The sequence below is a fragment of the Marmota monax genome, unplaced genomic scaffold (assembly GCF_021218885.2).
Source record: "Marmota monax isolate L192 unplaced genomic scaffold, Marmota_monax_Labrador192_F-V1.1 WCK01_AAM20220418_F8-fsc00041, whole genome shotgun sequence".
NCBI classification, from domain to species: Eukaryota; Metazoa; Chordata; class Mammalia; order Rodentia; family Sciuridae; genus Marmota; species Marmota monax.
The window spans coordinates 2,617,589-2,635,100 of NW_026695238.1; the positions used below are offsets into that span (position 1 = coordinate 2,617,589).

Genomic DNA, 17,512 nt, shown 5'->3' on the forward strand with positions numbered 1-17,512 from the left:
CCACACCCACCCTGTCCCAAGACAACCTTTAACCAGAGCCTGACTCAAGAACCTTTCCAGGAATGAGCCCCAAACTCCACCCCTGCACCAAGGCCATCAGAGACTCGTCCACCCAAGAACCAGGCCATCTGTCCATGAATGGCATCCCCTTTGCTGACCCTGCTACCCAGGCCCTTCCAGGCTCCCAGACACCAGAGTGGACCCGGAGCTGCATCTGACCTGGCCCGTGTCCCGGGACAGCACTGGGGTCCTCCCCACGCCTGGAGTCAGACACAGGCTTGCTCACCTAGCAACAGACCTGGGTCTGCTGAGGCCTGGATACCAAGACACGCCCACCGTCTCTGCCTGACGCACTTAGCATTTCTCAAGAGATGGACACCAGACAAACAGTCCCCAGGCGGAGCTGGACACTGTCTGCGCATCTGTGGCACTCCCACAGCACTGGGCAGTTCAGAGAGGACATTTGTACACAGGATCCAAGGTTAGAATACAAAACTCCCAGTCAGAAGAGGAGGGAGGGGGAAGAGCCAGAAAGGCCATTTTACAGATGAGGAGACTGAGGCTGGGACAGTGACATGATGGACGCACAGCCGGGACCCAGGGCCCCTGACTCCCAGGTCAGGGCTCGTCTGACTCCCTCCATCACCTCTGAGGCCAGCTCTGAAACCAGCTCAATATTAAACAGCAAGAGGAGGCGGGGCACTCAGTCCTCCAGGGACGTGAACAGGGACAGAGGACATGCCACCGCCTGCAAACCTGGCACCGTCCCTGTCCCACCCAGAAGGGACGAGGCCTGAGCACAGGCCCCAACTCTGTCATACCTAGGGCATCCGCGGAGACCAGCCTGAGACACTTTGGGGCCAGAGTCCATGCGGCCCTGAAGAGGCCCTTGCAGCCCTTGCTGACCAAGTTGGTCATGGTCACCGAGTGGGAGAAGTGCCCCTCCCCTGGGTCCCTCGGGGGTGTGAGGACTGGGGTTGGGGCAACTAATGCAAACCCCCTCCCCAAGCCCGAGAAAGCCCCCCACTGGGGAAAGGGGTGTTGGCAGGGGCGTTGTGTTGCCTAACTGCAGCCTCCTTCTGAGGTAGGCCCAGGCCTGACATGGCACACTGGCCGCCATGGACACAGAGAAGGGTGACCCTTCAGGCCAGGGCCCTTCGCAGAGGGGGTCCTGAGCCTGTGGTGGGGGGAGGCAGTATGTCTGCAGAGGGGTGGGGAGGGTGGTCTATCCCAGGCTGCCACAGGACCAGTCACCTGGGCCCCCAAGCTGGAGTCCAGCGGTGGGCAGAGCCAGCAAGGCCTCCCTAAGCAGCCCAAGCCACCACACCTCCTGGGAGCCCCAGGCCAACAGAACAAAGGAGGCTGGGTTCTCCACTCTGCAGCCCCAGGCCCTGCAGAGGCCTCTCTGATCCAGGCTGGTTTGTAAAGGTCCCCCTAGTAAACATCTAAGGCGGGGCAGATCAGAGGGCCTCTGTCGCAAGTACGCAGTCCATCTGTGTAGCCTGAAAGCATCTGGAGACAATAGCTCAAGGCATGGAGATGACTATGTTGCAACAGAATTTTTCTCACAAAAATAGTTGGCAGGCAGGACCTGGCTGGCTGCCAGAGTTTGCTGACCCTTGATCTATCTAACCTGTCTCCTAAGCCCAGAGAGGTGGAGCAAATTTGTCCAGAACACACAGCCAGTGCATGTCCGTGGACACCAGCATCCCAGTCTCCACATTCAGAGTGTCATTAGGGGTGGACTACAACAGGACCACTGTCTCTTGGGGACATCTAGAGCTGGCTGCTATCCAGCATGCCAGCCACCAGCCAAAGGAGTGCCATCTGAGAGCTATGCATAATTACAAAAATAGCAGCCATGTGAGGGAAGCAGGATCTGAAGGATGTGAGTACAGTGCACTGGCCACACGGCTAGCAGGTGGCAGAGCCAGCTTGGGAACCTGGGAGGGGCCCAGAGGCCACCTGACCCACAGCACATATGATGGTCTGAACTCGGGAGCCCACGGGTTTCGGGGTGGCTTTGGTCTTGAGGAACTGGCTCCTTGTCCTGGGCTAGTAACCCCCATGGCAAAGGGACCATCAGAGAGTCTCACCCAGAGAAAAGTGAAGGACACCCAGGCCAGGGTCCTCCCTGCTCATCCCTCACCGCCTCAGGCCGCTCCACAGCTTCCCGGGCCCTTCTGGGTGCTCAGCATGCCTCGCTCAGGTCCCTGCAGCACGCGGCACCTGTCCTCTCCCACCCAGGGACAGCAAGGGGGACAGGGCTCATGGGTGTTCCCCGTGCCCCACACAGCACCTGGCACACAGCAGGCCTCGGCACGTGCCTGTCCCACGAACTCCGACCCACAAGCTCACCCTGCAGTCCGTTCCCACAGAGGGAGACCAGGGGCCCGAGAAGTCGCACTTGGTCTTCTCGCTCCCTGGAGTTCAAGGTGAAGCCTGCACCGGTGAGCCCTGCGGGTCTGTCCTCTTCTCTGACCCTCTCTCCATCCTCAGCCACTGTCCCACTCTTTGGCCTCCCTAGTGCTGGCTTCACCTACTGCCCACCAGGCCCCTGCCCTGTGGCTCCAATGGCTCTGGGTGAGGCACAGGGGGTCTGGCAGGAGATGAGAGGGTGGGAGGCAGGGGCCGGTGGCTGCATCCCTGTACCCACGGCCACAGCCCCAGTGGCTCTCTCCAGCCCTCCCCTGTTCCTTCAAGGCTGGCTGGGGACGGCCCCCTCCTGTGCCCGGGGCGCTCTCCCTGGTTTGCCCAGACTTTGTAACCCTGGCTCAACTCTCCTCGGACGCCATAGTGGTTTGCCAAGACCTTGGCCCACACTCTGGGTAAGCAGCTCAATCACCCTCCACCCTGCTTCAGAGAAGGTCCAACAGCAGGATGAGCCTGGGCCCCTGGTGGCTGACCCCCGGTGGCCTGCTAGTCCACTGCCTTCTTCCAGCATGAGCTGTGAGTGGGGAAGGTGACAACAGAGGGCTGGCGGGACCGTGCGTCAGAGCCCAAGCTGGCCACGGGGGTGTGAGGACTGGGATTGGGGCAACTAATGCAAACCCCCTCCCCAAGCCCGAGAAAGCCCCCCACTGGGGAAAGGGGTGTTGGCAGGGGCGTTGTGTTGCCTAACTGCAGCCTCCTTCTGAGGTAGACCCAGGCCTGACATGGCACGATCCCTCAGCTTCTAGGACTAGGCGCCAGAACTCCGGGACAGAACCGCTTACCAGACAGAGGCCGCAGCCTGTGTGCCTGCCACAGTCAGGAAACAGCGAGGCCATTCAGGGACCTGCCCCACCCATGCCCTGCGCCCATCCTCTGCCCCCCTCCTTCCTGTCCCTCAGTCCCAAACCAGGGGTCAGGATGGGCGAGGCCCTCCCAGCCACCTCTGTGCTCCGGGACCCAGAGAGCAGGGGCCCTAGGGAGTTCACCTCCAAAACCAGTGCTAGGAGCCAGACGTGGGTTTCCCAGCCTTCAGACCCGGGGGCCACCTCCAAGGCCGCCTTTTCTGTCTCTGCCTCGGCTTCCCCGTCCTTCCCACAGCACAGCAGGCTGCCCCGCCCCTTCTGTCACCCACGGAGCCCTTCTCCACGCGTGTCTCTCATCTGTAAAGTGGGGACGACACCCCCCCCCAGCGCGCTCTCCTGGACTCACAGGAGAGCTCCTTGGATGCCTTCTTGCTATTCCAGTTTGGGCCCCGCCCGCCCTACCCTGAGCCCCGGCCTCCACTCCAGCCCACCCCAGGCAAAGGAGTTGGGAAGGGCGGGAGAGGTGGGGCCGGGCAGGGTACTGCTGTAGAACATTCCAGGAGCCCAAACCCACTCCAAGTGGCTGCTGCAGGCTCCTCCTGACACCCTCAAGGGCAGTTTCTACTTCCCCCAAACTCCAGCTGAGCAGAAGGGCCCCCGGGGGCTGGGGTGTGGCTCAGTGGCAGGGCAGGGCTCCTGCCCAGTGTATGCCAGTGCCTGGGGTCCCACCTCAGCACACAGTGGGGGAAAAGACACGTAGGTTTTGGAGAAGGAGGATTAGACCCCACTGAGTCCCATATCCAACAGCACAGAGTTAAAAGTTTAGACCCTTCTGACCATGCTGCAGATCCTCCACACCCCCCATGATACCCACCTGCCCGGCTCAGCCCTTCTGCCTACCTGCTGGGGTCTCCGCCCTCCCCGGGGTGCCGCACTCCATCTTCATATCCTCAGTTGTAAAGGCACAGGGCCTGGCACGTAGTATGTGCTCAATAAATCTGCATCAGAGGCTCTGCCCCAGGACACCCATAACAAGCATCCCAGAGGTCACTCCTAGTCCCCGTCTTCCTTGGTACCAAGATCACTGGCTCTGAGAGCCTACCCTGAACGTCCCCTGCTGGAGAGGCCAATCCTAATGTCCACCTGTGCTCCTCCCTCAGTGCTTCCTCCCCTCCTTCTCTCAAGGAGAAGGGCCCTGGGGCCCCACGCCCAGTGAAGTCACCATTCAAATGTCGAAGTGTCCCTTACACCCAGCGCAGTCAATTGGAAAGGAGCAGCCTCCACTCCCTGATCCTGCGTCAGCGCTAAGCTGTGCCCCTGACAACTGTGGGCCTGGGCGGGTCATCTAACCTCCCTGGTTGATAAAATGGGTTGCTCTACCTTCCTTTCAGCACTGCTGTGATGACAATGACTTCTGTGGCCTGGCTCCTGCCTGTTCAACCTCACTCCATACCAAACACCCTCTGGCCCTGTGCTCCAGCCTCCTGACTTCTCTGTTCCTAGAAAAAACACACTGTCACTTCCTCCCTCGGGACTTTGCACCTGCTATCGACATGCTATTCCCTCCCACCCCAGGGCCTTTGTACATGCCATTTCCCTCTGCTCTCCTCACATCTGAGTTTTACCAGGTCTGTGCAACTCACCTCTCCATCTTACTTTTTCAACCTGGGTCATGTTCTTTGCCATGAGGTCTCATAAAACTGTATCCCTTTCCTCCAAAGCACTTAATTCATAATTCTGGCTCCTGTTCATGCCTAGGCTCCGTGAGATTAGAAACCATGTCTCATACTGCTTATCGTTATGTCCCCAGAGCCTGGCAGAGTTCTGGTACACAATAGGAACACAAAATATTTTTTGAATCAACAAATCAAAGAATGCATGAATATATTTAGCACAGTGATGAACAGAACAAATGTCCCCCGAATTCTTCATTTCCTCCAGCTGAATAATTCTCCCACTCATCATTTCCCCCACCCCCCAGACTTCTTTTTCTGAATTTCCCTTTACAGTGTCAGCAGGGAAGTCAAGCAGAGCTTCCAAGGGTCAGCAAGGAGGTGCTGCCTGGGTCAGGAAACGCGCAACAGGTCGCCACAGCCTTGCCCTGCCCCCCTGGCCCACTGCCCGGGCAGCTATTCCGGCTCCCAGGCTGCAATCCTGGAGCCTGGGCCTGGAGGCAGGGGAGGGCTTGAAATGGCCACTTGACAGGAGGCCCAACCCCAGTTTGGTTCTGTCACCTCCCAAGTTCCCAAATGTGACCTTGGGCAGATCCCCCTGCCCCCCCCCCCAACAGACCTCAGCTCCACGTCCTGGATGATGGCAGGTGTGGGCACGGCTGTCTTGATCCCTAGGAACCGTCCCCTCCCAATTCTGTGGCTCTGGACAGACGCAGGGGTGGGGGACTTGCAGCTCCTAAGCTGAGGGTCATTCACAGGCACACTTGGCGGGGCTCAAGTGGGAGCCACAGCAGCCAGGCCTGTCAGCCCAGAGGATGATGCCGCTGGGGACTTCTCACCTGACAGCCCACCTGTGCGCCCGAGCCTGCCAACGCCGGGGGACCGAGAGCCAGCTGCGCCATCAGAGAGCAGAGCCACGGCCCGGCTCGTGGCCAGCCGCCCCAGCCCCAGCTGCACCGGCATTTCTGAGAACCAGCAAGTTGGCCTCCAGCCCGAGAGACAGCCCCTTCCCAGGTATGAGGCTGGGGAGGGGCACAGAGTGGCCGGTCCCACAGACAGGAGCACACTGCAGCCCCAGGACCTACGCCACGCCCAAGCATCCCAGGATGCCACCCAAACTCAAGCTGGTTAGATAGGAGCAAAGCTTTCTCCAACCGCCTGACCTGGTGAGGGCAGATTCAGACAGGTCTGGCTGGCTTTGGGGTTGGAAACCGATGTGATGTGTACAAAGGACAGTGGCCCCGGAGAACCACACAGAGTCCCTAGAGAAACACCCCCCTCATCTCACCCACTGCACCAAGTCCTCATCTGAGTTCTGTCCCTAGTGGATCAAAGGCCTTCCACCAGACTGTGTTCCCTCTCTGCCTGCTGGTCACAATGCAAGGACAGGCTCATCCTAATCAGGGGGAGGCCGGGGCCCCATGGCCTGCAACTCCTTGAAATTCTTTTCTTTATACACCAGGGTTGAACCCTGAGCCACATCCTCAGGCTTTTTTAATATTTTATTTTGAGACAGGGTCTCACTAAGTTGCTGAGGCTGGCTTTGAACTTGCGACCCTCCTGCCTCAGCCTCCTGAGCTGCTGGGATTAGCCACCACACCCAACTCTTCAGAACATTGTGCATGGGTGTCCCACTGCCCTACTGTGGCAGGTGAGTCCACAGCTTTCCTGACATTCCCAAAGGCATCTGAGATGTCAGAAAGACAGACTTCCTGCTGTCTGTGTGGATAGGGCCTTCCTGGAGGCAAGTTGTGAATCTATGACAGTGGCTCTGAATCAGGGACAACTCCCCCAGGGGACACTGGCCATGTTGGAGATATCTTCAACTGTCATGGCTGGGTGCTGCTACTGGCACCCAGTAGGTAGAAGCCAGAGATGCTGCCAACCGCCCTTCAGTGCACAGGAAGCCCAACAGCCAGGAACTGTCCGCCCACCATGGCCACAGGGCCAGAAGCCCGGCTCGGACAGACCCCTCCAGACCCCTCTGCGTGGCTGTACACCAGGCAGGCGGGCACAAAGCCACTGGCAGAGGAAGTGACAAGAGAGATGTTTTTGTCCACAAACTGGCACCAGCTGGCGCCTGGACACTGGCTGTGCCTGAACCAGCGCCCAGTGGCTCCCAGCTCCCCAGACAGGATTCAGGTGGTGCCCAGGGTGATATTTCATTGTCAGGGAGCGGGGACAGGAAGGCCATGTGCCTGGTCACTTGAGACCAGGTAAGAAAAGAGAGCTGTCCCTGAGCCACCATGCGTGACAAGCCATTCCCAGACCCAGAGCACGGGAGCAGCCACACACCAGCCGCACTTACCTTCTGGAAGCTTAGCCAGCTCCCTCCCCTCGTCTTCCTCTGAGGGAAGAGGAGAAGGCAGGCAAGAAGAAGAGGCAGGAAAGAGGGGCAGGTGACGGAGATGGGAGGAAGAACCATCGGGGAGAGGGGGGAAGAGAGAAGGAGAGAGACTGGTTAACAGGGATTGTTCCTAGAGAAGGAATCGGCTGAGTGAAGGAGGCCGAGGCCAAGAAAGAGCTGGACTCTCCACAAAGAGCTCAGGGGAAGGCTGAGGCCCACCCTGTGCAGGACCCCAGGAGGCCAGGGTGCAGTTTAGACACTGACGCAGGAGCCTGTCCCTCTCCCAGCGCCTGCGGCCAGGGCTCATGTGGGCCGAGTCTCGAGAAGCCATGTGCTGGCAGGTGAAAGGCAGCCCCAGCCCCCTTCCCCTCCCGTGGCTCAGTGTCCCTAGCCATGCTGGTCAGGAGTGACCTCCTGCGTGGGAGCCAGTGTCTGTGTGGGTCACAAATACATGCCATTGCCTTCCTACCTGGCTGGACCAGTCTCCTGGTGGCTAAGGAGAGAAGGTTAAAGTTGACCCCAAGACCCAGCTCCGCCCTGAAACCAGCGTCTAGAAGTAGTTTTCTGGACTGAACTGGCTCCATCTTGCCACTCAGAGCCCAGGGCCCCCACTGTCTCCATCCCCCACCCCACAGGAAGGAGAGGAAGTGGGAGGTGGGACAGGAGGTGGGAGGCATGACCCCGAGCACCTGCTCCAGAGGACAGCCTGAGGAGGCCCACTTTCTCCTACAGAGACAGGACGGTGCTGGAGCCCAGACAGGAGGGAGCAGCCAGGTAGCCTGGCTCTGGTCCTTAACAGCAGGGTCAAAGGCTACCAGTATGAGGAGTTTGGACAAGGAGACCAGCAAGGCCTTGGACAGGCCAGAGAGACCCAGGGCCAAGGGGGAGAGGACTGGGGAGGGGCAGACAGCAATGGCTGCCACTGAGTCATGAGTTCTCAGGCGGAGGTTTGTGAGCCACAGAGGCAGACCAGGAGAACACCCTGAGTGCAGGGTGGCCTCTGACATCTCGAGAATGCTCAGAGCACACTAGGGACCGGGGAGCCAGGCTCCCAGCAGACAGCAGGCCGAGTCCAAGGAAACCGAGGCCAGGCCTCCAAATCCCAAAGTCCACAGGGGCCACATGGGCAGGAAGATGGCCAAGGGATGTGTCACCTTGACCCCTGCACAGAGGGCCCTGAGGCCTGACCTCAGAGTGGCACAGAGCCCGCTCCCTCTCCTGTCCAGAGCGTCCAGGAGCCTCCATTGAGATCTCCAGCCCAGGCCTCAGGGTCCTGCCCCGCGGCCTCCCGCACCACGTCCACCCAGCCAGTCACTCACCGCCTGTGGGGTGCAACAAGATGTCCGCTGGGTTGTGGGGTTTCAGGCCCAGAGCAGATAGGGGTGTCTTGGCCAGACCTGGAGGGGAGCGCACTGTGCCAAAGGGAAAAAGGAGGACACCTGGAGTGAGTGGATGGGGCAGCCCTGCGGGACATGCCACAGACAGAGCAAGTGGCCCGGTGGCCAGGGCTGGGCCACCGGAGCCAGCCCAAACCCCACACTGGGGCTCCACGGCCCTTCCAGTCCCCTGTGTTTCTTCACATTCCAGCAGTTTAAAGGACAAAGGGAAAGAGTCAGGAAATGACGTCCTTTGTCCTGGCCCTGTCCCCAACCTTGAGAGAATCATTTCTACCCCTCGGCCCTTGGCTTCTCACTGCGGCCCTTTCCATTGCTCTGCCCTGTGGTATATACACAGCTCTCTCTGCCTCTCTCTAGAATATTCTCTCTCTCCCTTTCATCATTCTCTTTTCCCAATATCCCTCCCCAATGCACACACACATTTACACACTCACACACAGACACACACACACACACACACACACATACACACACACACACAAACACACAGCCTTTCAAACCCACGCACGTGATGGACTTAGAGGAAGACAAGTGAAAATAAGATTCAGCAGAAGGGGACCACGGGCTGAAAGGGGACCACGGGCTGGGCTTCAGGCCTGCCCTCCACCAGGTGTGTCCCTTACAATCCCAGCGAGGGACTATCTCTGTGTGGGGCTCCATACCCCCAGCCTCAGTGTCCTGGGAGAAGGAGAAGCCTGAGAATAATCCCTGGCCAAGAGCCCCAGCTTCCTGTGCACAGCCAGGCTCCGCCCAGCCGCCCATCTGGGTTACAAGTGTCACATAACACAAGGTCAGAAAGGGCTGTCAGGCTCTTTCCCATCAGCCAAGGACTCAGCTGAGCTGCTGGGCAGTGTCATGCCCAGTCACGAGATGTCTTGGTGACAGCTGCTGCGTCTCCTCACACACCTCCAAGAAGAGAAGAAATGAGCTCTGTGGCTCCTAGCAAGGAGACCTACAGAGGCCACAGCCCCTGAGGACACTCCCTCTCACCGGTGGCCTCAACAGACTAGCTGTGGCCCTCGGATGCCCAGGACCCAAACACAGCTCCACCACTCTCCCTGGGCCCGCTTGCTTTTCCCAAGACAGACAGGCTTCAAAGAAAGGAACAGCAACAGACAAGTACAGCCTCTCAGTGTCACCAACATGCTCAGCTTGGTCAGGCGGCACAGGTGTGCACACATGCTGAGGGAGATGGGTGGCCCACTAACACCCCAGCCTCGCTGTCCTTCGATGTCCAAGGGACAAATACAGCACAGGGAGAAACGTGGGCAAACACACCTCCAAGGTACCAGGTAGGTCCAGACCTCTCCATCCCCACAGCCCTCCTGCCCTACATGACATCCTGCTCATAGACGCTTCTCAAGCCTTCAGTAATGTCCGTCAGCTGAGTGCACAGATTAAATGACATAATCACCAAGAGCGAGCCTGACCTCCGAGACCCCGGCTCAGGGACAGGGAAGCAGCTCCAGCCTGCAAGTCTGCATATGCCACCCAGCAGGTGCATCAGGGTGCAGGGCCCCAGAGAGAGAAATCAGAGGGGGCCAGAGACTCGCGCGCCCCAGCACCCCCATCCCAGGCAGCGCGGCCCTTCTGCTGAGGCAGCTGAGTGGGTGGCACTGAAGCCAGGCGCCCTCTGCTTCCTGAGAGAAAAATTCCTGGCATTTCCCCGCCTTCCATCCTCTCTCTCCAGCTCTGTGCATTATGAAAGCTCTGACTTATCCTTGTCCCCAGGGCACCCAGGGCTGGCCAGGGGGAGGGAGAGAAAAAGGTAAAACTCAATTCTAGTGCAGACCTGATGGCTTCCATCCCAAGCAAGGGGACACCCAGCCCTTGGCTGTTGGACCTGACAGCAAAAGGAGGCAGAGGGGAAGGTCAAAGGTCAGGACTGGGTAAGAGAAGCCATCGAGCCCACCGGGTTACACGGTGTCTTGAGTAGGTGGCTCCAGTGTGGCAGCCAAGGGCCCCCAAGGCCACTTGCAATTGACTGATCTGAACTAAGTGGTGCTGTCAGTTCAAAACACACACCAGTATTCGGGGTGCAAAAGAAACACAAAATATCTCATTTTTTAAATTAACAAAGTACATCTCAATCATGTAGATTGAAGTTAAATAAAGCTTATTATTAAAATTAATGTCACCAGTATCTTTTTACATGTTTAAAAAAGATTGTAAAATTATCTCAGTATTTTTAGACTGATTTACCTGTTGAAATGATAATAGTTTGGACTTAGAAAAATGTTATTAAAATTAATTTCAACAGGTCATGATTTTTGAAGTTACTAGAGAATTTTTAAAAAATATTTTTTAGTTGTAGATGGATACAATCTCTTTGTTTTATACAATACATAAAAATAAAGGTATTATTTTTATGTGGTGCCAAGAATTGAACCCAGTGCCTCATACATGCTAGGCAAGCGCTCTACCGCTGGGCCAAAATCCCAGCCTGACTACTAGAGAATTCTAATGGCGAGGGTGCTCGTATTCTGTGTCCACCCGCGGCCAGAGCCAGGGCTGCCAGGGCTGCTGATCTGTCACAGCTTTGGCCTCCTCAAGATGGCAGCCAGCACAGTTTTGCTGGCACACAAGCCGTGCACTATTGCCACGTTCCACCCCTGTGCAGGACAGCCAGCCCCAAGGGACGCAGAGCCAGCTGCAGCTCACCCTTCCTTAGCCACCTCCCCTCTCGTGAGGGCAAATGCACAGCTTGGGCCTGGACCAGCCAACCCACCCTTGAGGATCCCCGGAATCTGCTTCCTCTGCTCTGCTGATCTGGGCCTCTCATGGGGACCCGGTGTCTCTTGACCTGACAGGATGTTGTCACTGCATTCCCCACAGCTACCTCCCCCAGGTCAAGGTATTTCCCCTATAAGAGGGATGGCTGCCGTGCTCCTGGCCTCTTTCACTCTTCTCTTTGGGGGCCCTTTGGGAATTTGCCTCCCCAGCTGTATAGGCAGGCTACAGACTAAAGGCCTCTGATTGGAGGCCAAGGTCAGATGAGATGGGGGTTCTGCCAGCCTGAGTTCCAGACCTTTCTTTCCTTGGTTGGATCTACATAGATTGCTCGAGGCAGAAGAGGGTCTGGATGCAGAAAGAAATGGGGGTCAGAAAAAGAGGTCAAGGTGAAGTCACCAAGAGTCACATTCGGATGGAATATCTTTTGAGCATAGGATGCAAAAAAGTCTCAAACAACTAAGAAAACTCCATACTATGAGAAGCCCAGGGTCCCACGGGCCATCAATCCAGATCCCAAGACCGGGGCTGCCTCATCCCAGAAGGGACAGTAGAGAAGATGGCGCAATGGAAATAAGGAAGTGGGGTGGGGGAGGCCCACTCTAGCCCTGCCCGACTCACGGAAGTGAGAAGCAGGAGATTTCAGCTAAATGCACCTTTGCTGGCACACTTCCCCCACCCCACCCCCATACTTGGGGCACTTGCATAGGTCAAGATTAAGATGAGGTCAGGAGGGGACACGGGGAGGATAGGCTTAGCAGGGAGTTCTTACCCCCACCGGACGGCGGGCTGGTTGGAGAGGTCCCCTCCATCTCCTCGAAGGCCTCCTTGTAGCTGTGCAGGTGGGGCTGCAGGGAGACAAAGGGGAAGAAAAGGGGGAAGCCCTGAGAAGAGGAGGTCCCCTTCAGATGACCTTGAGCATGAGGTCAAGGTCACAAATTCCCTCCCCAGCCTGACTCTCTGCCACTGCTCAGATAAGTGCAGAGGTCAAAGGGAGATCCTGGTCACTCACAGCCCCAACAACTCCTTGAACTAGAGAGAGCGGGGGAGTGGCCATTTGCAAGCTCAGTCAGAACTGGAAATATTTCTGGACACGGCTACAGAGAAGGGGCTGGAGGCAGGGGCCTTGCATCCTGCCAGAAGAGAAAAAAAGAGGCAAGGGCTTCTGGCATCCAGAATGCCTCTCTACTCTGGGTTTTATACAACAGCACCCACTGGTATCTCTCAATGTGGCCACGGACCATCAGAATTTTTCAGGGTGCATGTTTATGATGCGGATTCCTGGGTCCCATCCTAGAATGTCTATGCTGGAATCTCTGGAGGTGGATTTGGGAATCAACAGTTTTAACAAACTCCCCACTGAAGTTTGAGGTCCTCTGCCTCCAATTACTGAAATGTCTCAGAAATGCACTCTTCTGGGCATGAAAACTAACTCTTCCAAGAAAACCCTTATTTCTGAAAAAGGCTCAAGAATATTTTGTCAGTCTATACAACCTGGTTTGGACTTTCAAGATGGAGGTCATCTATGTCATCCCCAGGATCCTTATCACACTACAGAGGGACTCTCTTTAGGAATCAAGAAAGTAACAGGGCGTAAAAGCTATTGGAGGGAGAAAATGGGCTCCAGATTCTAAATGCCAAGAGAAACGGCCTTGGGTGAGGAAGCAAGGAGGCAAAAACTCCGCATTTCACTGATGGGTCACTGCCACAGTGCTACCCTCTGTGGCCCCAGGATGCAGCTCAAGGACTCACCTCTTTGGGGCGCCCTCCAGGATTGAGGGCGATGGTGAGAGCCAGCTCAGGGGAGACGCACTGGACAGGGGAGCGAACCCCAGGGCTACGGGGGGATGTGGCTTCAGGAGAATGGTTCTCATACTGTCCATCGCTGGCGGCCCGCCTCCGGAGTGGGGCTGGGGGCTCTGTAGGCTGCCTCTCCCGAGCCTGCACCCCTGGGAGGAATGGCAAGGCATGCAGGGCGATGAGTATATTGTTTGAGAAATACTCAACCCCTCCTAGTCGCCCCAGAGAAGGCAGCGCCCCTTAGCACAGGGCCAAGCTAGAGCGGGCCAGCCTCCCCTCTGCACCTCCCCCAGCCTTCCTCGGTCCAACTCTGTTCACACCCTGGGTTTTCTCTGCAGGGTGGGGGACCTGCTTGGACAGGGCCAGGAATCGCTACTCCACACAGGGTTGGGACCAAGAGCACAAAGGATTGATACAAGAAACAGATGTCAGCTCTGTCCAGCCCCTAGAGGCAGAGGGCCAGAGCTTCCAGACACAGGAGGGGAGGTGGAGGGAAGTAAGGGTCTCCAAGGCAACTGCATCAACCAACAGGCAACATCAAGCCCGTGGGGAGGAACTTTTGGAAGGGGATAAATTGCATCATCTTGCAAAACGGTGCTCCCAAGAAGAAACAAAGAAACGACTTATTCTCGCTGTGGAGTCCTCAGCCCAACTGGCCACCGGGATATTTCGAGCCTTCTCTCGGGTTCCCCAACCTCCGTTGGTGTACGTCTGAGACTTCTTACCAACCCCCCTCCTACTGGCCCCTTAGCTAAGACCCTCTTCTCACTCCAAAGATGGCCACGGCTCCCAGCGGCCCCTCCCTGCAAAGGGCAGGCCCAGAGGTCCAACTGCGTCTCAGTACTCCCAACCCCAGGCCCCCTCCGCAGGCCGGGCACAGTGCTCACCTCGCCCTCCTTCCTTCCTTCCTTCCTTCCCACTCTCTTCCCACAGCTGGGCTGAGGCATGGAATCCATTGCCTCACTGAACTGGCTCCTGGAATCCTAGAAAATTCACTTCCCAGGTCCCAGGGGCCAAGACCCAGCCCAAAGTGTGGGCCCCAGACCTGATTATCTTCCGGGACAGTCTCAGCCCTGCCTTAACCCCCACTGGGACTAACCAAAGGTCCCAGGTCTCATGGGCCTGGTACCTGGGATGTACCTCTGAGAAGACCATCCCACAGCACAAGTGGGAGTACACACACACACACGCAGACACACACACACACACACACACACACCCCACACACACTGCTGGACCCTAGGAACAGGCCAGTACAGCCAAGTAGATCATCACCGCACAGCTTGAACCACCCTCCACCATCCACAGTGGTGTGCATGCAGGGCAGCCCCTGTTTTTTTGACTGCGGGCCAATGAGTCTGGGGCAGATGCACCCCTGCTTTCACGCCACACGCAGTCACTAGACAGGGACCCAGGTGCTCCCGGGATGGTTGCTCCATAGGCCAGTCAGAGGGTCAGGGGACCACAGGTTAAATCCAGAAAGTGCAGGGGTGGAGGATACCTGGAGTCCCCACCTTGGGTCCTTACCCAGAGGCCCTGCCTGCCCGCTCAGCCAGGACAACCTCACTGCCACTCCCAAACGGCTCTGCTTACAGCTAATAAGCCGCCACCTCAGCATGTCCTTATTTTCAGAATAGAAAACCAGGAGTCATATAAGCCTCAGCCAGGGGCTGCTAGGGGCACCCACCCTGAGGGACGGAGGGCATGGCCTGGGAAGGCAGAGCCACACCAGCCTCAACCAGCGAGTCCAGACTCCCAGGCCTCGGAGGCTCTGTGCAGCCAGCAGCTCAGCCAGGCCTGCAAGAAGCCCTGGCCCCAGCCACGCTTCCCCTTCCCCTGCCAAGGCCCTGCCCCACTCGGGCCTCCTGGGCAGTGTGGACAGGGCTGCTGCTAGAGTCATTCGGCAAAAACATTACAGAGAAGCAGAGGTTGCCATTGATTTTCTAATAATACTGTGACAAAGGAGGAAGGTTCCCGGCCTGGAACTGAGTTCAGCCCCAAGGTTGAAGAGACACATTAGGGCTGGTCTCCGTCCCGGGCTCACCCACCCGGCAGCCTCCTCTGGCCGGTTCCCTTGCCTTTTCAAGAGGTGGCCAGTTTCCCTGTCCCGTGATCTGATGAGGTTTGCCCTTGGGAAAATGGGTCTGTTGCCACTGGAGACACTGCCTGAGTAGCATCCATGCCCAGGGGCCACGGTCCACGGTGGCAGCAGGACAGGAGGCTGGACTGAACGTGGCCTTGCTGATGGTGGAGGAGCCAGACGCCAGCTGGCACGCGGGAGAGCGTTCTGATCAGAGGCAGAAGGATGGACCGAATGACCTCCGAAGAGCCAGGGAGCTGCAGGGCACAGCCTCCCCCTTCAGAAGGAGAAGACCCTGCATTCCACTCCCACGGGGCCAGCCCCGCCCCCCAAAGAGTGCCCCCTGGCACCAGTGGCCACTCAGGGCCACTTGCATTCTTTGAACACAGTGTCCCACTGTTGTCCCCCTTGGCAAGCCCAGAGCTGCCCTGGAGTGCCTGGAGAACCTCGTTCCCTCTCTCTTGTCACTCTCCAAGGGAGGGGAGCCGGGCATGATGGAGGAAGAGAAGAGAGCCCCATTGTTCTGAGCCAAGCTGGGTCGTCTGGACACCAGTTGACAGCTCGTGTCAGAGGGAGAACAGCCCCTTGTCACGTCCCAGAGCCTGGCTAATAATAAAACAGGACTGCTTCAGGCCACCACCCTCCACCCAGGACTTCCTGAGTCCCCCAGCCCCACTCTCTCTCAGGGCCTCTGGTTCTGACACGCACACAGGCAGGGACCAGCACACACTCACACAGATACACATGCACACAAGTGTGCACGCACCACCAGCCAACCCGACAGGAAGGGCAACGGGACACCGGGATGGTGGGATCCTGGTGGGGCCCTCAGCACCCTTACAGTCAGCCCCACCCACCCCTGCAGAAGGCCATATGGCCATAGGAAGCTGGTGAAGAAAGGAGCCAAGAAAGGCAGGATTCTGGAAGGTTCTCCCAGCCAGGCCAGCAAGTCCAGCACTCTACTCCAAGAAGACTGAGAAGTGAGATGCACTGATACAAGAAGGTGGTCTTCAGGATCACAACACCCAGCCAAGGAGCCCTGTGTCACCCTTTAAGGTCTGCTCACACGCAGTGGCATGAGGTCCTCCCCTCGGCCCTGAGAGGATGGCAGGCACCTCTGCCCCAAAGCCTCCACCTGGCCCCACAACTGAGGAGGAGCAGGCCAGGCAGCCCTGCCGCCCAGGGCACTCCATCATGCTGCTCAGGACGGTGCTGCTGGGGGACAGCTCTCTCCTGAGGCTCCTCTAACATGAGATAGACCTGAGGCAACCCCGGCCTTCACCACGCACATACGTACACACACACACACACACACACACATGTACACACACGCACACCCTGCAATTCTGGGCGCTGAGGCCCCAACACTTTGGTAAAGGACTGCCTCTCCCACCCGAGTCACAGGGACAAACACCCTGGTGTCAGCTTCCCCCACCCCGTGGCCACTCCCACCCCCACAGACCCAGCTCTTCTCCCAATCTTCCAATTTCCAGAAGACTGGCTTCCTCAGCTCCAGGTCGGGAACGGGGTGTCCGACTGCATGCCTGGGGCTCCAGGAGCAAGGGGATCCAGGAGGAAGGCCACCTGCTAGGCCAGGGCACCAGAAAGCCACACGGCAGCGGCGCTCACACTAGCAGCCCTAGGGCAAGCCATGCCAGCTCCCCTCAGGAGACACCACCCCCGGAACCTGCCCAGCCCAGGCCCAGCTGGACACTGCACTCCTCACCACAGGACTGAGAAAAAGGCAGCAGGAAAGGAGGGGGACAGGAGGACCGGGTTTTAGAGCCATCTCCCGATTATCCATGGACTGGGAGGAGGGGGATCCAAGAGGCACCAGACAGCACCATTGGCCGTCACTGGTTCCCAGCGCCTCTCAGGCCATGGTGTGGGACAAGCCTGAGCACACTGTCCCCTCCCTGACACCAACCTGAGGCTCAGAACAGCTGGGAAAGACCAGCTGATTCCCTCCCCAGGACTACGAGCCTGAGGATCTGCTGTCCAGGAAGCTGGAGTGGACATCAGGGGACGTCATCATCCTCAGATAAAGTACTATGGCCCTGAGGGAGGGGCCCTCACATCCGGGACATGCCAAACCACCGTGTGAAACACTGGAGGCTGGGCTGTCACCCTCCAGGTTTCAAATTGGGTAACTGAGCTCTGAACAGGTGAGCGACTTGCCCAAGGTCACGGGGGTGAGCGCAGGCAGGGCCAAGACCATAGCTCAGGCTTCTGACTCTGGGCCATGGGTC

General features: G+C 57.9%; 1 protein-coding gene across 14 annotated transcripts in view; it reads right to left on the reverse strand.

Moving 5' to 3' along the window:
* Window positions 1-17,512, reverse strand: part of Tns1 (tensin 1) — a 214,310-nt gene that overhangs the window by 27,112 nt on the left and 169,686 nt on the right. For 11 of the 14 annotated variants that reach the window (XM_046439598.1, XM_046439595.1, XM_046439601.2 and 8 more), the window contains 5 exons: window positions 13,136-13,332; window positions 12,156-12,231; window positions 8,576-8,668; window positions 7,726-7,749; window positions 7,218-7,256 (listed from right to left, as the gene is read on the reverse strand). In XM_046439598.1, coding sequence (XP_046295554.1) covers window positions 7,218-7,256; window positions 7,726-7,749; window positions 8,576-8,668; window positions 12,156-12,231; window positions 13,136-13,332 — 429 coding nt within the window. The remainder of the gene's footprint in view (window positions 1-7,217; window positions 7,257-7,725; window positions 7,750-8,575; window positions 8,669-12,155; window positions 12,232-13,135; window positions 13,333-17,512) is intronic. The other 3 variants (XM_046439596.1, XM_046439597.1, XM_046439599.1) reach the window with 3 other exon arrangements.